Below are 20,519 nucleotides of genomic sequence, written 5' to 3' on the forward strand. Positions count from 1 at the left end.
TGGTCCTCAACTCACTTCCCAGAGTCCAACATCCACACCCTTCCCCACCTGGCCCGCCTCTTGTAAGGACCTCCCCTTTGAGCCTCCATGGATCCCTCCAACTCCTGGAGGCCCCAGAAGTGGTCTGTGTCCGTGCCTGGGCAATCTCTCCTTTCTGCTTTTCCAGCCACTTGCACTCGGCGAAGGCTCAGTGGTCAAGTTTGTAGCCTCCAGTCAGCTTTCTCCATCTGTAAATGGAGTAGCTAGTAGTCAGTGGGCTTCTCTGTTGGCTCAGACAGTAGAGAATCAGCCTGCAATGTGGGAGACCCAGGTTCAGTCCCTGGGTTGAGAAGATCCCCTGGTATGGCAACCCACTCCAGTATTCTTGCCTGGAGAATCCCCATGGACAGAGGAGCCTGGTGGGCTACAGTCCATGGGATTGAAAAGAGTCAGACACAACTGAGCGACTAAGCACAGCACGTAGCACAGTGGTCCTGCCTGAGGAGCCGGACGCAGAATGGGTTCCACACAGTGCCTGGCATGAAGCACATACTCAATAATCTGCTGTGAACCAGCCATGGGTAGAGCCCACTCTTCCAGGAACCCTTTCCATGGCAGATAATAGACAGTAAAGGCATCTTATCTCACAGGGACATTTTTGGTTTTCTTTACAAGTCTAGAATTATATGGATCTGGGTCAGTTAGTCCAGAGATCAGTAAACTCTTTCTATAAAGTGCCAGATGATAAATGTTTTGGTTTTGTGGGTCAGACGCTCTCTGTGAGGTTCTTCAACTTGGTCATTAGAGTGGCAGTAAATATATGGACTAAAGCCCACTCCAGTGTTCTTGCCTGGAGAATCCCAGGGACGGGGGAGCCTGGTGGGCTGCCGTCTATGGGGTCGCACAGAGTCGGACACGACTGAAGCAACTTAGCAGCAGCAGCAGCAGCAGCAAAGCAGATGGTAAATGTGTGCATGGATGTGCAAGGCTTTGTTCCAACAAAACTGTATTTGCAAAAAGATGCAGAGGGCTGGATTTGGCCCATGGACTTTAGTTGGCCACCCCTGGTTAGTGTTAGCAGCAGACTCAGCCCTGCCAGGGAAGCAGAGCTGCTCTGTAGCCTCCCCGGCCTCTCTAGATGGCAGGCGGGATGATGCCAGCCCTGATCGACTCTGAGAGTGTGCAAAGAATGTGGGACATGGGCAGCGTGAAGGATTGCATCTCTGCTTCACATCACAGAAATGAAAACGTAGGTCCACACAAAACTTGTCCGTAAACATCTCACGACGCTTGTGCTCACCCCTGCTGGAAACAGCCTACGTGCCCTTCAGCTGCTGATGCATCACCAGACTTCATGCATCCACACTGTGGACCATGAAACTCATGGCACCATGAGAGTATCTCAGAGACACGTGGCTTGAAATAAGCTGACACAGAAAACTAGGCGTGCCTGTATATGAAATGTCTAGAAAGTGCAAACCTGTAAGGATGCAAAAAGGTCAGGCATCGCTAGATTCTGGGAGTCAGGGAAGGGAGCAACAAGAAAGCAGGGTTTCTCCACCATGGCACTGTTGTCATTTTCTGTGTATTTTTTGGGGTGGGGATGTCCTATATGCTGTCAGATGTTTAACAGCATCTCTGGCCTCCACCCACTCCATGCCAGTAGCATCCTTTGCCCCAAGTTGTAAAAACTGCCACTGTCCCCTGGACAGGGCAGGCTTAACCCTGGTTGGACGCACTGAGATTACGCAGCACAAGGGGATTCTTTGGAGTGTGGGCAGTGCCCTGTATCCTGATAGAAGTGATGCTGAGATGAACCCATACACACATTAAAACAGATCTGTTTACCAAAAGAAGGGCGATTTTTGTTGTTCAGTCACTCAGTCACGTCCGACTCTTTGCAACCCCATGGACTGTAATACATCAGCCTTCCCTATCCTTTACCACCTCCCGGCATTTGCTCAAACTCATGTCCATTGAGTCGGTGATGCCATCCAACTATCTCACCCTCTTTTGCCCCCTTCTCCTCCTGGCCTCAACCTTTCCCAGCATCACGGTCTTTTCCAAGGAGTTGGCTCTTCACATCAGGTGGCCAAAATGTTGGAACCTATACATTAATTTGAAAACAAAAATTTAAGAAAAGTCAAAAGGTAGAAACAGAATACCCCACAGACAGGCAAGCCATGAATTCTTCCAAGGATGAAGAAATCAGCAATTGGTAGAGTTGTTACCTACCTGTTGGGTGAGTGGGAGGCCTCCGCACTGTGGTTGTTATAGTCTGTGGCAGGGTCAGTCACCATCACATGCCAGGAAAGGCTATCTTGACTAAAGGAGCATGTCTTGGCAGATAAAACATAGATGGTTGTTCAGTGTGAATGGCCTGGTTCAATGTGAATTTCAGACAAACAGCAAATCACTACATAATATAAGTATGTCCCATGTATTGCAAACATTATTCATTTATCTGAAATTCAAATTTAACTGAGCATCTTGTACTTTTATTTGCAAAATCTGATAACCCCATCCTTGGGCAAATCTTCAGGTTTTTTTTTTTAAACCTATTAACTCTCATTTAGGGCTTCCCAGGTGGCTCAGTAGTAAAGAATTCACCTGTCGATGCAGCAAACACAGATTTGATCCCTGGGACGGGAAGATCCTCTGGAGGAGGAAATGGCAACCCACTCCAGTATTCTTGCCTGAAAAATCCCATGGGCAGAAGAGCCTGGCAGGCTATAGTCTCTGGGGTCCAAAGAGTTGGACACCCCTGTGTGAATGAGCACGAGCACTAACACTTGTCTAGAATATAAATCCTTTTCATCTTTCCCAAAGATACAGACCTATGTTAAAATAAGATGTGTCTCTTTTCCCTAGATGAATGTCACCCAGCTCAATCCCTCTACCTAATACGTTTGGCTTGGCTCTCTATTCAGTGTGGTTTGCCCTGGACATTTAGAGACAAATAAAACAAATACTTGTAAGTGCTAAGTGAAGCCCATATATTGTAACATCATAAAATGAGAAGGAATTCCTCTCCCAGCCAACCCACACGTCCTCTCCCCCAATATAGCCTTTCTCTGCCCTTTGTGGGGATATTAAAACAAAAATAAACTTTATGTATGTGCATATCCACATATGTTGGTATATGCTTTAACTTTCTTTGCTCCCTTGTGGAATCACACCATATCATGTTCTGCCTGTCACTTGGCAGCCCTTCCTTCTGTCGGCCTCATGAGGGCCTAGACCTGTCTTGTTCCTGTCGGAACACCCCTCCACCCTCCGGGCACAGAGCGGTGCTGGGCTCGGGACATGTGGGCACCAGGGATATTTGTAAATAGATGAGTGGATTGTTTAGTTGGCTGGTTGGTACTCCATGCCATGTCCCCTCATCCCATTGTCCTGCATTAACAAAGCATCACATTGTCTCTGGGTTTCACATCAAAAAACTTGACCACAGTGACTTCCCTTTTGCATGTCTCTGTTGCCTAACTTACTTTTGGGAGGGTATACATAACTGCTGGCTCTCAACCTGGGACATTTTGCTCCCAGGGGACACATGGCCAGGTCTGCAAACATGTCGGGGATGCATTTTGGGAACAGCCAAGTATGCTGCTAACACATCCTGCAATGCCCACGACAGTGCCCCAGAGAACCATCAGCCCAAATGCCCAGTGCTGGATAGAGAGGCGGCTGTATTTGCGATCACCTTCTTGGTGAACGTGCTTTTTTTCCCCCAAAGTATGATTCCAACTTTATCAAATATGTGCATGGGTAAGAAGAGAAAAGACTAGAAGGAAAGGCTCAAACTATTTACAGAATTACAGACTTAGCAAACTTTGGGGTATGAATTTTGGAAAATCCCTTTAACTGGACTAGGGTTTTTCCATGCACTGTAAAATGCAGTAAAAAGGTGAAAGTTTCAACATGTAAATGCTGGGTGGGCTCAGTACGACATGCTTAAGTATGACATTACCGCCAGTGGCATACTGGTCAGGATCTAGCTGCCTGCACAGACAGGCAGCCCGAGGGCTGGTGACCAGTCCTGCCTCTGATCTCTCCTGCCTGTGGGCCAGAGTTTTGGTGAAACGAGCTTTGGGTCCCGTCTGAGAGCTCTAGCCTGTGTGGGAACAGTGGGTGCAGAGGACCATCCCTGCCCCGAGTTGCTGATTATTTGTAGGAGGACGATGTGTGTTCAGGGTCCAGAGAGGCTGCCCTGAGCACTATGGGGGTCCAGGGGAGGGCATGGTGGGTGGGGGCTTGTTTCTGGACCCCCACTTGGCTTCCCCTCTCCCCACTCTATCTGCTCCCCACACACCAGCCCCAGTGGGCCTCTTATCACAGAACTCTGGCCCTGCCACATCCTCTGGGGCTGCTGTCACATCTAGAACATGACCCCAAGCCCCCATGGAGACCTCATGTGACTCACCGCTGACCAGCCCCCCCTCGTCCCTGAGCGCATCTCCCTCTCTGCTCAGCTCATGGGGGCTGCCACCTTGCTTGGTGCTACGCCCAGCATCAGCACAGCACAGTGCCTGGCACACAGTGGGGGCTCCATGAATCGTTGATCGAACCAGTAAATGAATAAGCAAGTTGTTTGTTCAAATCTGGGACGGAAGAGGACAAGGCAAAAGGATTTGCAGATGCAAGACCCCTGGGCAGCCACAAGAGATGAGATCAACATGCATTCCATTGACAAGGAAAGATGTCCACAGTACGTTGCCCCCAAGCCAGTTTTTTTGTGAAACAACAAGGACAGCACTAAGTAGTGTTTTCATAACCTCCCACCCTAACAGGAAGAAAAGCTATGACAAACCCAGACAGCGTATTAAGAAGCAGAGACATCACTTTGACGACAAAGATCCATATAGTCAAATGTCCGGTTTTTCTAGTAATCATGTCCCAGTGTGAGAGTTGGACCATAAAGAAGGCTGAGTGCTGAAGAATTGATGCTTTTGAACCACGGTGCTGGAGAAGACTCTTGAGAGTCGCTTAAACAGGAAAGAGATCAAAACAGTCACTCCTAAAGGAAATCAACCCTGAATATTCATTGGAAGGTCAGATACTGAAGCTCCAATACTTGGGCTGCCTGAGGTGAAGAGCTGACTCATTGGAAAAGACCCTGATGCTGGGAAAGATTGAAAGCAAAAAGAGAAGGGAGTGACAGAGGATGAGATGGTGAGACAGCATCACCGACTCAATAGACATGAATCTGAGCAAACTCCAAAAGATAGTGAAGGACAGGGGAGTCTGGCATGCTGCAGACCATGGGGTCACAAAGGACATTGACCTAGCACCTGAACAACAACAACCCCAAGAGGAAGCCAGGGGATGGAGCCAGTTCGGAGTCCTTATTCCGCATTCTTCCCAGTTACCAGGGTCACATAGTTGATGTTTCAAGGAACACCAGGGAGAAGACGAGGCTGGGAGAGAGCTGTCTCCTCCCCCACCCCTGGGTGGCTCTTGGAGGTGTGGCCCTGAGTGAAGAGGGCCTCTAAGCTCATGTCAGCCTCCACCCTGTGTTAGGGAACCTTGACCTCTTTTTAGCACATGGGACAGCCCAGGAGGGAGACTGGGGTATTTGCAGCTCTGGGACATGCTGATGTCACAGCTGAGAACTTGACCTTTGGCTCCAACAGAACAGAGTTCAAATCCTGGCTCCACCACCGACCTGTTGCAAGGCCTTCATAGTGTAACCTTTCTTCTCTTTATAAAGTGACATTGCAATATCTGTTCTGTGGGACCATGTAGAGGGTTGGATGGCCTGTGAGTGCTCCATCCGCTGTTGGTATGGAAGGCACTCGTTCATTTAGTAAATGGTCATTAAATCCATGAGTGCCAGGCACTGTGATAGGCATCCTTATACTATTTATTAACAAAAACTGTCTCCCAGCATTCAGTGGATGGATCATTCCTACCCCTGTGGTTTTTTTTTAAATTAATGAATTAATTTATGTATTATTTATTTTTGACCTGCTGCGTGCAGGCTTCCTCTAGTTGTGGCAAGTGGGGGCTACTGTTCGTTTTGGTGCTGGAGCTTCTCATTGCAGTCACTTTTCTTGTTGCGGAGCACGGGCTATAGAGCAAGGTGGCTTTGGTATTTGTGACGTAGGCTTAGTTGCTCTGAGGGATGTGAGATATTCCTGGACCAAGGATCAAACCAGTTTCCCCGGCATTGGCAGGTGGGTTCTTTACCACTGGACCATCAGGGAAGTCCTTGTCCTTTTTTTCCTTCTTTGTACTTTAAAAAACTATCTTATAACTCACAAAACGTGGAATTCACCATCTAGTCGTTTTTAGTACATTTACCTTCTTGTATAGTCATCACACTGTCTAGTGGTCTTCCCTGTAAGTGACTTCCTGTCCATTAGCACTCACCCCATGCCCTTCCTTCCCCAGGCTCCTGGAAACCATAAATTTACTTTCTGTTTCTATGGATTTACCTATTCTGGACATTTCGTATGAATGAAATCATATAATATGTGATGTTTTGTGACTGGTTTCTTTCACATAGCATAACGTTTCCAAAGTTCATCCATGCTGTAACATGGATCTGTACTTCATTTTTTTTTTATAGAGAATAATATTCCTTTGTATGGATACACCACATTTTATTTATCCATTCATTAGCTAATGGACATTTGGGTTGTTTCCACATTCTGACTATTATGAATAATGCTGCTGTGAACACTTGTGAACCTATGTTTTTAGTTCTCTTGGGTGTATACTTAGGGGTGGAATTGCTGGGTTGTATGAGAACTCTGTGTATAACTCTTTGAGGAACTGCCAAACTGTTTTTCAAAATACCTGCCACATTTTTATAACCCCAACAGCAGCATATGAAGGTTCTACTCTCTCCGCATCCTCACCAGTATTTGTTTTTTGTCTGCCTTTATTTTAGCCATCTTAGTGGGAGTGAAGGGACATTTCACTGTAGTTTTCCATACTCCTGTGTTTTGTTGAAGCTGAATGTCTGTTGTGGTGACACAGCTTTTACCTTTCAAGCCTTAATCTTTTCTCATATTTGGTGACAGAAGGGGAATAATCCATACCCACCCTCTGAGTGCCTGTGCTCCGCCAGGCCCAAGATAACTTGCTACCCTGTTCCCTAGTCCCCAAGCCTCTAAGAAAAGGGGGTAAGAAAAACCCTAAGATGGCAACTTGTACTAAACAGTCAAAGAGGTTTATTCATTTGGGTGACTGGGGCAAGAATCTGGCCAGCTTTAGAACTGGTTTGATCCAGTGGCTCAGTGATATCACCAGAAATCACATGTCTGTTCTCTCTGCCCTTCCTTCCACCAGCCCAGCCCCATTTGGTGATGTAGTCCACCTATGGTTGCCAGATGGTGGCTGTTTCTGGGCTCTCCTTCCTTCCTCAATGCTGTCCAGGGAAAGAGAAGGTTGCTCTGAACCCTACACTTGGAAACTTCCATTCATTGGCTCAACTGGGTCACTTGAACCAATCACTATGGCTGGAGGGTTGGTTGCTGAGTATTAGAATACAGGCCCCGCCCACTATGGCCAGGCTGGAGTCAGTTTAAGACACAGCTGCCTAAATAAAAATTGAGTTGAATAGCAAGAAATGGGGTGGGAGGGAGAGGGCATGGATGAGACAATTGGCATTGCCCCTGTTTCACAGATGAGGAAATAGAAGCCCCAGCATGCAGCTCCCTCATGGGCTGGTCACCTGCAGATGTAGGTTTCAGCCACCTGGAGACCCTCTTCCCTCTGTCTTTCCATTTCTCAGCTGAGGCTGTGGGACCCTGGACCTGGCTGTACTGCCAGCGGCCAAAGTGAGCCAGACACCTTCCCTCAGAGGTGCAGTGACTGCATTTAGTGGATCTGAAACAGCATCAGATTTTCAGGGAGGCATTTTTATTTTGCCCTAACAGCCTTCTGCGGGGAGGGGGGTGGTGCACAGTTCCTAGGGGCTCGACTTTAATGGTTTCTTTTATAGAATCATTCAAATTATAGATGAGTGAACTCGAGGAAACCCTGCTAAAGAATGCAGGAAAGCTGGCGTTAAGAGGGACTAAGGTGAGGTAGTGGTGGGTGGGGGAGCTGTTTTGAACATTTGCTGTAATACAGCTAAAGCAAATGTCCCTGATGCTGAGCTGGTCCTTGGACGTCTGGGTTTGTGGACATCTGGCCTGTCTGGAGAGCTCCAAGGAAAGTTGATTCCAGAGTGACTGGGCCCAGTGCCTTCGCTGGCCTCCAGCCCCTTTCACCAAACTTGAAGGGACCATATCTGTCATGATTAAGCAGCCTGCCCTGGTTTCAAATTCAGCTCCCTCACTTCCAAGCTCGTTGTCCTTGGGCAAGTTTTCAGCCTCTCTGAGCTGTTTTGTCTTCTTGCTTTATCTTCCTTTGGAATACTTATCACCACTGGACATGATAGTAGTTATTGACCGGGGGGAACTTCTGCAGAAATTAACACTTGCGGCTGGCAATTTGTCACGTAAGTGAATACTGAGATGTCTCTGATCAGTTAACACTGGGGTAACAACACGTTTTAATACGTCTCAATAATGAGTGAAGTATGCATTGACCAATGGCTTCATTGTTGCTGCAGCTGGTAGCCTGTTCTTAGCCCCCATCACACTGGACCCACCCTCAGAGCACAGAACACCATGACTGCCTCACCCGCCTTCTCACCCAGTATCCGGGGTTGCCAATTCTCTTGGCATCCCTCTTCCTCTTGTTCTGGCTTCCTTCAGATCCTTTGCCACTGAGCAGTGCTTGTGCACAGCCTCCGCTGCATTCCCCAGACCTCTCAGATAGAGCCAGGGCCCCTGGGTTCAGCCCTCACGTCACGTGTCTGATCTCCTGGACCACTGTCCTGAACTAGCATCTAATCTAATGAGCACTTTCGGTGTGCAGAGGTCTGCTGGGAGCATTTGTGTGTCAAATGGCAGAGGTCAGACGTGAACCCAGGAGGGTGGGCCCAGGGCCAGAGCCTGTCCTGCCTCCAAGGCTGTCTCTCCTGCTGGTAAAGTTGATTCCAGATGTGGCTGGGCCCAGGTGAAGAGGGATGGGGAGTCAGACCAGGACTCAGAGGTTCCACTGCCTGCCCACCACCCCCCTTCCTTTGGGCGTCAGGTGGGGGTTTCAGTCGCGAGCCGCTGAGTCACACTGTGTCACACCCCTCCCGGCTCCGTTTGTCTCCGCGCACACATCACCACGGGCTCCCTGCCCTGCATGATTCCTGCCTGCCTTCCCCACCAGTGTGCACGCCCAGAGGCCAGGGAGTTCTCTCTGTGACTCCCACTGTGTTCCAAGTTCCTGGGACAACCCAGGGTAGAGGCAGTGCTGAGGCCATGCTTGTGATGGAGGTGTGGCGAGTACATGGATGGACATTGTGAGGTTCGCTAACGTGACATCTGTTCAGCCCTTCCCACTAACCACCTGTTCTGGGCATTTGACTGCTTCCCATATAGGACAGAGCATCAACCCCAAGTTGGCGGGCCTGATCGGGCGGCAGGGGCCCCAGAACAAGCAGCCCTTCATGGTGGCCTTCTTCAAGGCCACTGAAGTCCACCTCCGCAGCACCCGCTCCACGGGGGGCAAGCAGCGCAGCCAGAATCGCTCCAAGACGCCCAAGAACCAGGAAGCCCTGCGGGTGGCCAACGTCGCAGGTACACCGGGGTGGGGGGTTTGCTCCATGGACCCCGAGGAGCCCACAGGGAGCCCCCTGCAGGACTCCAGCCAGGGGTGGCTCAACATCCATGCATGTGCTCCACAGATGGTTCTGGAACCCATATAGCAGGAAGCACCACCCACAGAATCCCTTCCTGCCCAGAGCTCACCATCTTCATTGTGTAAATTGTGTCATAAATTCATTTTGAAATGCAAGTAGCAGAACATGAGTATCACAGAATGCCAAATCATGCGAAATTTCTAAACAAAAAAAACAAGAGCTACAAATAAATGAAGGAAAACTATGAAAACATACACAGAGGAAAGACTTCACCCCATCATCCTGAGGAAGGGAGGGAGAAAAAGTGAGGGGGAATTGCTATATCTTTAATTTTATTTCTTCAAGTGAAATGCATCTGAAACTCGTGGCAAACTTTAACACTTGCTGAACATGGATGGTAAGATTTTCTTGTAGAGTCTTCCCAGCTCTGGGTTCATCATGAGCTGGAAAAGGCCTGGGGTTGGTGGGAGGAAGTGTGGAAGGGAGCGTGGGGTGTTTAGAAGGGTGAGGGGGTGTGGCAGAGCAGCCCCCACCCTCAGATCCACATATATTGTCAATAGCTTCTTCTGCCTTACCTGGAAGGTCATTTCCAGAATTTTGAAATTGCTGTTCATTTTCCTTTTCAGGGAAAATCAAAAATACAGTTACTGTGATTGGTGATGTTTTCTAAGAGCAGGGCGCCCTGCCAGATGGACTCCAGTGAGTCTGTGTGGTTCCAGAGTTTGTGCGCAGAGATTTTGTAAGAATTCTTTTCTGGCAGGTGCATCCACTCTTTTATAGGCTGCTCAAGTAGAATCTGATCCCCCCAATTAAAAGCAACAAAATCTCTTCATTTGTATTTTAAGCACGCTCTATGCCAGGTTTTTGGGGGTTGGGGTTCAACAGCGAAAGCCCAGCTATGGCCCACAGTTCATGCAAGGTGGGCAGAAGAGGGCTGTCATTCACAGGCACACTGATCACAGCCCTGGGAGCCAGGAGATAGTGATGAGGGACCCTTTAGGGGATGGTTCAGAGACTTCTTCAGGGGCAAGCTGGTGCCCCCAAGGTGAGGTTGGGTGGGCTGGAGACCAGCACTCCAGACAGTGGGACGCACAGTGGAGGGAGTTTTCATGGCAGCTTTGGCGGGCAGTGGAGGGCAGGCCACGTGGCTGGGACAGGGAGGGTGCGGCTGGGGAGTGAGCAGAGTCAAGTGTCCTCTTGGGAGCCACATCGTGAGTTTGAATTTCATCCAAAGCAAATTTGGAGGCCTTTGCAGGGTTTCAAGCTGCGATGTGGGGTGGGGTTGATAAGCAGCTCATTCTGGCTGCTCTGAGAATGGTGGGGAGCAGGGTGGGGCGCTTGGAGAGGGGTCAGCGTAGGGAGACTTGCTAGAGGCTTTTCCATGTCAGGCAGGCAGGAAGTGCTGGCAAATGTCAGCCTTGCAAAATCTCCCATGTTTCAGAGGCCTGTCAGGTGTAGTGGTCTAACCAAGGTAATGAAAGGGGAGGGACTGCCCTCAAAGTCTTAGAATTGCACACCCAGCTTCCCCCACCACATCCTTACCAAACCGCCATCGTCTCCACTTACATAACCCCCAGGACGGGGCCCTCACTACCTCACATGACAGCTCATCTACCTTGACTAGGATGTGCTTTCTTGCTCTAGATTTCTACTTCCTGGTCCTGTTTGAAGTTCACTTAAATCCTGCCTGGAGGTTTAATTTAAAAAAAATACCAAAGCCTGGGCCCCACCATAGTCTTAAAAAACCAGAATCTCGTAGGGTGTGTTTGCCTGCACATGCCCATTGAACGTGCTTTACCTCCTCCCATCATGGCTTTCCCAGATGGTGCAGTGGTAAGGAATCTGCCTGCCAATGCAGGAGACATGGGTTTGATCCCTGGGTCAGGAAGATCCCCTGGAGGAGGAAATGACAACCCCTTCCAGTATTCTTGCCTAGAAAATTCCCATGGACAGAGGAGCATAGTGGGCTTGCGTCCATGGGATCACAAAGAGTCGGATGCGACTGAGCGCCTGAGCACACACACCTCCCGCGATGGGCTAAGAATCCTGCCGCAGGGGCACACCAGCAGAAGCCCCTCCCTCGTGGGAGTCCTGTGTGTGCTGGAGGGACTGGACATGTTCTGCCGACCGGCCTTGCCCCCCAAAGGCCTTCAACTGCCCTTCAGACTGTGTGGTTTGGGGTGAGAAGCTGGGATCCTCACTTCCCTTCCACTTCCTTCTCCCACCCCCATTTGGACCCAACTCCCTGGTCATTAGCCATCTTCGCCAGATGCCCCGTGGGGGTGGGAGCTGAGTCCAGGCAGCTGCTCAGGCGGGGCTTGCGGAGGTGGATGAAGCAGCTCCTGCTTGCCTGCCCGCTTTGGCTGGGGGTGGGTGGGGCAGGGCAGGAGGGCAGGCCAGCTGGGAGTCCACTTCTTGAGCATCTCTTCTTCCTTTTCCTTGTCTTTCTGTTAAGAAGAGGTCAGAGTGAAATAGTTCTGACCACTTCCTCCCAGAGCAGCCACGTTCCAGGGGAGCCTGAAGGAGCCAGGTGTCTGGGGTCCCTGAAGGCAGAGCCAGGGCCCAGCCCATACTGACATGCCCACAACTAGCTTCAGGAGCTGCTCTGGGCCTTGGCCTGTGGGGCCTTGGGCTTCAACATTAAGCCAAATATCACTGCCTTGTTTTCAAGGTTGGGGAAATTGGCACTGAGGCCCCTACTCGTAATTGATTAGACATTGCTAATCAATTAAGGCACTTTCTTCTCAGTGAGCCTGCACGTACCTTCAGATTCTTCTTTACTCAGAGCACCAAACAGCCAGCAATGTTAGTTCTCAACACACAGCTTCTTTGCCACACCCCTGGCCCAGGCTAAAGTGCTCAGACCTTTGTCTTGTTGAGGCTCCTTCACACAGCATCACAGCTGAGGTCACTCCTGTCTCTCCCCTCTCCCTTCTGCCTGTCTACAGGGAAGGAGGGGAAGAAGGCTTGTGGAGTTGCTACCTGGGGTTACAGGCATGGTCCCAGCGATGGAGGCCTTCCTGGATTTCTGCTCAGTGTCTGTGCATTCCAGATGGCACAGTGTGAATGGTCCAGGAGGTTGCTCGGTTCCCCTCTGAGGGGCCCCTTGGCCTTGACCTTTGCATATGAATGACCACCAGGCCCTCGAGCAGCCCTGCTACCCTCATAGCTGGTGTTCTCGCTCTCTTTCAGCCCTCAGGTTAGGTCCTGAGGTGAGGAAGAGGGGCCCAGGACCCCCATTCCTGCTCCATCCTCCCTAACCTCCCTCACCCCCAGTGGTGGAGCTCAGTGCAGACCGTTCCCCTCCTCGCTGCCAACCGCCGACCCCAGCATCGCCGCCTCATTCCCGTCCTTCTGCCCACCACCACTCCTGTCCTGGTTCTTGCAGGCTTCTAACCCTCCTCGCCATCCCACCCTGTCCTCATCCTGGAATCTCCTACCTGGCCCATCATCTGACTTCCTTTGGTCCTTACACAAGCACCACTTCCTCTGAAGGCTCTGGGTTAGCACCCACAGCACAGAGCCCCAGCACATTCTTCCTGTCCTCCTCTCCTCCCTTAGTTCCTCCTCCATGCTCATCTAGATGGAACGTAATTGGTGTTTACTCATTTGGTTATCATCTGCCTCCCTTGCTGGAAGATAAGCCCCTCGATGCTTCATTCACACTTGTCGCTCCAGTGCCCAAACCAGTATCTGCAAACCCACAGATGCTCTGTAACAATTTGTGTGAATGAACAAACAAACAAATGAATGAATGGCGTACTGGGCACCAAGGTAATGAGGGCCCAAGACACCCGAAGGCCAGTGCTGCCTGCCCCCCTCATTGGGATCATCTCACTGGTTCTGAGTGTTTCCTAGAGTCCAGGATCCCTCCCTCCTAGAACCTTATAGGCCATTCTGTCATAATCGTCATTTCCTCACTGGTTTGTACATTTTTTTAAAATGTCTTCTCTCAACTCTAGATATAAAGATGTGTGTAAAATTAGGAATATTCAAAAAAAAAAAAACCAATAGAAAGCCTGTGGGAAATTTTAGATGGAAGAGAGAGAGATTGTGGTTAAGAAAAAAAAAAAAATGAATCCCTCTTGCTTCTGGGTACAGGGAAGATTGTGCAGCAGCAGCAGAGTGTGTGTTTGTGTCAGAGAGAAAGGGAGACAGAGAAAGAGATAGACACAAGGAATGAGACAGAGAAACAGATATTCCTGCATGTTTACAACTGCTCAATTCCACACCCCAAATTCCTACCAACTCTACATACTTCTGGAAAACCCCAGTGCATAATTTTCGCTCCGCAGAGAAACCTCAGTGTTGTGTTTTTCTGAAAGGTCAATGGGACTTGACTTTTTGCCCTCTCGTGTCTTTTCGGTGGTGGGGGCTTTGTCCCAGGCCCTGTCTGTGCCTTCTCCTGCCTCCCTCCATGGGGCTGAGCATCTCGAGGCGTGAGCAGCACACCCCCCACCCCGCCCCCATTCAGGCATGACGCGCCCATTCAGGCATGACGGGATGCAGATGGACATGGATTCCCACATGGAATCCAGGCAGACATCAGCAACCAAACCAGAGGAAACAGTGTGCACAGGAGGATCCAGGGATAGCTGTCAATTAAGGCTGTGTGAGAGATGGGGGCTTTGGTACCTCCCCTACGGAGGCCATTTTCAGGGAGTAGAAATGAGTTTTGAGGGTACAGATGCTTGAATGACCTTTGTGTCCAGCTCCCAAAGTTTGCTTGCGGTCGCACCACTGCCTTAGACTGAGGAAGCATTAACGCGTGTGTTTCCTCTTCCTCCCCATGGTACTGCACCTCTGCTCCCCATCACTGCAGAAAACAGCAGCAGCGACCAGAGGCAGGCATGTAAGAAGCACGAGCTATACGTCAGCTTCCGGGACCTGGGCTGGCAGGTAAGGGGGAGGGTGGCTGGGTCTGCCCCGGTGTTGGAAGCCTCTGGTATGGGCTCCCCTGTGCTCCCCACCATGGCGGTGGGACTGGGTCCCCTATGTGCAGTGAGCCGTGGTTCTCATCTCTTGAGATTCCAGCTGTTTAGTCGTTAAGTCATGTCCAACTCTTTTGAAACCCCGTGGAATGTAGCCCATCAGGCTCCTCTGTCCATGGGATTTCCCACGCAAGAAAACTGGAGTGGGTTGCCATTTCCTCCTCCAGGGGATCTTCCTGACCAGGGATTGAACCTGCATCTCCTGCATTGACAGGTAGATTCTTTACCATTGAGCCACCTGGGAAGCCTCATGTCCTAACTAGAGGTTGCAGGGATGCCTCATGAAACCCAGGAGCAGAAACCTGGTTTCTGCTAGAGACTCAGGCTAGAAACGAAAGCCCAAACACTGTGGACTGTGAACCTCATTCTCCACGTGAACCCCATTGGCATCCTGCACTGGCTGCTTCCCTCAGATATGGCCAAGTCCATGTGCTGGAATCCAGCCACCTGGAGGGTGGGCCCCCACCCTCTGTGGTGTCTGTCTGTCCCTCCTTCCCCCATCTGTGCTTCAGATTCCCAGGGAAGGGGCTGATTGGCCCAGCTTAGGCTAGGTGCTTGTTCCTGAACCAATCAGGTATTATAGGGCTGGAATCATGTCCTAGGACCATGGCTGACCCCCTATAGAACCATTTAGCTGAAGCAGGGCAAAGGGCAAGGGATGAATCCTAGAAAAAGAGTATCTCAACTGTTGATGAGTTTCTATGACCTCCTGGGTCCTTTTCTAGGCATTGGAGTTGCAGCCTTGGACATAGCAAGGTGCCTGCCTTCATGAAGCCCAAATATCCCTGGAGAGGGTGTTGTCATGAGATTACCAGGGCCACTGGTTTTGTTGTTCTTCCCTCACAGAGCTTGTATTTCCGTGGGAGGGTCCAGATTGTTCCCAGAGGACAGAGTTCCCAGATATGCCCTCAGGGCTCTTGTGCACACAGACAGCTTGGAGCTCTCCTGGGATTCTGTCCTCACTTTTAGGATAACATCCACAGTCTAAGGGGTTGCTCACATTCTAGTGTGGAATGGAGCCCCCAGGTGCACTTGAGCCCCTGAGGGGTGTAGTTAGTGCTAGAGCGCCATTTCTGTCCTGACCTGACCACAAAGCATCCTTTGTTGAGTCGCACAGTGTATTGGGCACTGTGCTGGGTGAAGCGAGGTCTGAAGGCTTTGTTAACAGACTGTCCATGTGCTACCACATAGCAGGGGTAAGACTGATACCCCCGGTCACCCCTGTCTGTCCCGCCTTTCAGTGAAGAGCCAGTGTCCATTCTGGGCTCAGCCCAGCCCCCTGGTTTTCCCCTCATTTTTACTGTCTGTTGGGACAAGGGCTTCACAGCTGGCTCAATGGGTAGGTAAAGAATCTGCCTGCAGTGCACGAGATACAGGAGACGCAGTTTCGATCCCCAGGTTGGGAAGGTCCCCTGGAGGAGGGCATGGAAACCCACTCCAGTATTCTTGTCTGGAGAGTCCCATAGACAGAGGAGCCTGGCGGGCAACAGTCCACAGTGTCTCAGAGTCTGAAGCGGCTGAGCACTCACGCACTGGACCGAGAAAGGCTGCCTCCTGTTTCTTCTGCCTCTGCAGGAGCCCCAGCTGCCCAGAAGGAGGTGGGCTATGCCTTTGACCTCTAGGAGCTTCAGAATCTGGCCCACAGGAGGAGGCTTTTGGCCTGGAGGGCGGGACCCTGCAGTTGCCACTCTCAGGGTGTTCTGACCACGCCCCCCCTCACGCTCTCTGATCTCTCCCGGCAGGACTGGATCATCGCACCCGAAGGCTATGCCGCCTACTACTGTGAGGGGGAGTGCGCCTTCCCTCTGAATTCCTACATGAACGCCACCAACCACGCCATTGTGCAGACGCTGGTGAGTGTGGCCTGCGCGCCGTCCGGGGTGTGGCCCACTGCTGCAGCAGGGCCGCCAGATCCAGCCTTATGCCCCTCCAAGCTGGGGCCACAGCAGGTCTCTAACATGTCATGAATTTCTGGAGCTCTAGGCCCTGTTGCCTTCCTGGGCCCTTCCTCCATAAACAGCATATAAGTATGATCATTGTGTATGATCTTCAACCCTGAAGTGCATTTATTTCTCCTAGTTTTAAAAGCAGCTAGAACAGTTTCATGGGCTCCTAAAAGTATCATAAATAAACATCACTGTGCCTAAGGGCAGTTGTCCTGGCCTTGCCTCAGTCTGGCTTGTTCCTGGTAGTAAGCATCCACCTTTATGGGCTTCCCCCATCCCCTGCTCCACAACGTCTGGGCTTCCTACAGGTGAGGCAGGCTTGAGAGTTAGTCCCCTCCCAGAGTTCACATCTTTGCCTCCTGGCCTTGATTTCGTGGCTTAGCCATTTAAGGGTGTTTATTGAGGCAGAATCATCTAATATGCCTAGACTCGGACCATCCAATATGGTACCCACTTTTATATGTGGCTCTTGAATACTTGAATGTGGCCAATCTCAATTGAGATGTTTTGCAACTATAAAATACACACTGAGTTTTGAAGCCTTAGTTTAAAAAAATGTAAAATATCTCATTCATGACTTACGTTAAGTGTATATTGAAGTGATAATAGCTTTGAAATGCAGGGTTAAATTATATTATTTAAATTTATTACACCTGTTTCTTTTTCATTTTGTAGAGTGTAGCTACTAAAACATTTTAAATTACACTTGTGATTTGCATTTGTTTTTCTTGGACAGGAAAGGCCTGGTCCAGAGGCCAGCAATCTTTTTCTGAAAACAGCCAGATAGTAAATATTTTGAACTTTAAGAGTCATAAGTTTTCTGTTGCAGCTATTCACCTCTGCTGTTATAATGCAGAAGCAGCCACAAACGCTGTGTGATGAATGGGTGTAGCTGTGTGCCAACAAAACTTTATTTATAAAAACATGTGGCAGAGCAGGGTTTGACCTGCAGACCGACCCTTGTCTGGCCCAGGGGTTCTCAACTCGGGGCAGTTTTGCCTCCCAGGGAATATTTGACAACGCCTGGCTTCCTCGGTGGCTCAGCGGTAAAGAATCCACCTGCAGTGCAAGAGCTGCAGGAGACATGGGTTCGATCCTTGGGTCAGGAAGATCCCCTGGAGGAGGGCACGGCAACCCACTCCAGTATTCATGCCTGGAGAATCCCATGGGCAGAAGAGCCTGGTGGGCTACAGTCCAAGGGTCGCAAAGAGTCAGAGGCGACTGAAGCAACTTGGCGTGCACATACGGAGACATTTTTAGCTGTCACAGTTGAGGGGTGGGGGTGGAGTGCCTTTGACTTCTGGAAGTGGAGCCCAGGGATGCTGTCAAACATCCTGGAATGTCAAAGAGGACAGCCTCATGAGGGAGAATGACCCGGCCCCCAGTATCTTCCTAACTGTATGCCGTGTGACCCTGTGTGCTCTGGTTCTCTCATCTGTAAGTCCAGGATAACCCTGGAACTGAGTTAGTTAGCCATCAAGCGCTTAGTACTGGGAGTGCCCAGTGAGTGTCACCAGTAGGGATTCTGTCCAAGCAGTACCTGTTCCTTACAGAAATATGGAGGCCAGGGAGGAGTGACTCTCCAGGTCTCACCACCACCACCGTTTTGGGGTGTATTCCAGGTGCACTTCATCAACCCAGAAACAGTGCCCAAGCCTTGCTGTGCTCCGACTCAGCTCAATGCCATCTCCGTGCTCTACTTCGATGACAGCTCCAACGTCATCCTGAAGAAATACAGAAACATGGTTGTCCGGGCTTGTGGCTGCCACTAGCTCTTCCTGGAAGTCACACGCTTCCGAGTCACGGTTTTCTGGATCCTGGGTCTCTCACCGTCCAGCACCTCCCACCTCCTCGGCGAGGAGCCAGCAGACCACCTGCATTTTGTGAGGCCTTCCCATTCCCTCTCCCCAACTATAATGCTGTAGGAGTGTTAAGGAATTTGAGAGGCAGATGGCTTTTGATCCGATTTTCATCAGCATCCTACGGACAAGATCCTACAAGCTGCTGCAGGCAAAACCTAACAGGAAAAAAATATATATATCAAGAAAAATTGCTGGGCCCCGATCACTGGCTGTGAAGTCTCAGCCGTGCACTGACTCATTCCCAGGGGTAATTACGACACTCTTCAGCCCAGCCACCAGCAGCGGGAGAAAGGGGGTGTGGCCAGGGGTGGGCACGCTCTTATTTGTGCGAGAGGAAGATGAACACACAAGTCCCTGTAATAAATGTCACAATAAAACGAATGAATGAAAATGGTTAGGATGGTACAGATATATTTTCCTAAACAATTTATCCCCATTTCTTGGTTTACTCTGATTTCATAAACAGAAGCTGTAGCTGGCAGAGGGAGTGGAGGCCCCCTTTCTGTGCCATTCCAGTTTCATTCTGAGGCTTGCCCAGGCCCACTGTTTATGTAGACTCACCCCAAAGCCAAGAATTGTCCAGCGAAGGAGAGGGAAAATTTCTCCTTGGAGTTGGGAGTGTGTTGACCTTGAAGGATAAGTAGGTTCCATCGTTCAGCCAGGTGCCTGGTGGCAGAAATTAAGATAAGTGTGTGAAGCACTGGCAGACACTTGGAATTGGCTTTCCAACTCTCCCCCCAGTAGGAAGTCAGAGGTGGCAGTGAAAGAAAAGCAGTCAGGACAAAACTTGCAGCTCAATCCTGAGTTAGGGCCACCATAGCCCTATTTTAAGAAGCACACTAGCTCTTAACAAGGGTGGGTGGGCAGGAGAGTCATCCATCCCCCAAGCAGACACCTCTATTGGCCATTGATAGCAGCATCCTAGAGTCTGGGCTCTGATGAGGGCCTCTGTAGTCACCAGCTTTCATTCGCAGACCCCTACGGGAGGACCTTGCAAAAGATTCAGCCCCTGGAAGCAAGGGAAAGATGACACAGTGGGAGGTCTGCTGGGAGCAGGATGTGCAGATATGCATCTCAAACAGAAGGCTGAGGAAGCTGTCTTGAGAGTGTTCTGACTGGAAGGTACCATTTCTGACATGGCCCTTGGCACATGCCTCCCTCACCTTAGCCAGAAGGTTCCCAGCCTCCAGCTGCACCATGGGCCCTGGAGACCACCAGGCTGTCTGTGAACAAAGAACAGGGTTATCCAGGTGACGCCTGCAGCCCCTTGGATCTGGTCTAGTGAAGAACTGTCTCTCCATGTTGATTAAGTTAGTTCCTGGAAACACGGGGCCCTGTTTTAATTTTCTTTTATTTTTTCTTCTTCAGTAGCTTGGGCTGCAGCCTTCACTCTGCCTGGTCAATGGGGAAGAGTCAGAGTCGCTGTTTTTGTTACATTTTGTTTTGTCTATTGACAGATCTGGGGATTTGGCGTGATTCCCTCTTGCTGCAAGCTTTCACACCACGTACACCCCTAGCATCATTTGTACACTGAAACCTGTAAATAGCTGTTAAAAAACAAAGAAATTATTTATGTCCATCTGAAGCTCATTTTAGACCCTCTCCAATCCCTTGTTCAGGACAACAAGCTTGCTTTCCTCCAACCTGTTTATTTTCTTATTTAAGACTATTTATTAAATGGTCAGACCGATGTACCTTCAGCCGTTGCATAGAGCAGTCCTCAGAGAAAATGCTGTATATAGACTAAATAAAAAGGGTTTTGACTTTGCAATAAAAGAAGACATTTGGTTCTGGTTTTGGGCCTGTGTATGTCTGTGTTGTTTTTTCTCTCAATGCCTGGATATTGGACTTCTCTTGGTCTGCTGAGAACTCTTTGCCTTAGCCTCCACCATTAACACACTGTTTATCATCCAGGCCTGGGGGAGAAAGGGACGCTCATCAGTATTCGGTACAGCTGTGTGGGGCTCCGGGCAGGAGAGATGGAACCAAACAACAAATGCGAATTTGGTAGGCTTGACTACAAAGATCCTTGATTGAATTACAGTGCAGC

General features: G+C 50.0%; 1 protein-coding gene across 1 annotated transcript in view; it reads left to right on the forward strand.

Annotated features, from left to right (window-relative positions):
• The window catches only part of BMP7 (bone morphogenetic protein 7), an 86,033-nt gene extending 65,764 nt beyond the window's left edge, over window positions 1-20,269 (forward strand). The window contains exons 4-7 of the mRNA XM_018057630.1: window positions 9,411-9,608; window positions 14,493-14,569; window positions 16,404-16,514; window positions 18,230-20,269. Coding sequence (XP_017913119.1) covers window positions 9,411-9,608; window positions 14,493-14,569; window positions 16,404-16,514; window positions 18,230-18,379 — 536 coding nt within the window. The 3' untranslated portion in view covers window positions 18,380-20,269. The remainder of the gene's footprint in view (window positions 1-9,410; window positions 9,609-14,492; window positions 14,570-16,403; window positions 16,515-18,229) is intronic.

Source organism: Capra hircus, chromosome 13, assembly GCF_001704415.2.
Source record: "Capra hircus breed San Clemente chromosome 13, ASM170441v1, whole genome shotgun sequence".
Lineage (NCBI taxonomy): Eukaryota > Metazoa > Chordata > Mammalia > Artiodactyla > Bovidae > Capra > Capra hircus.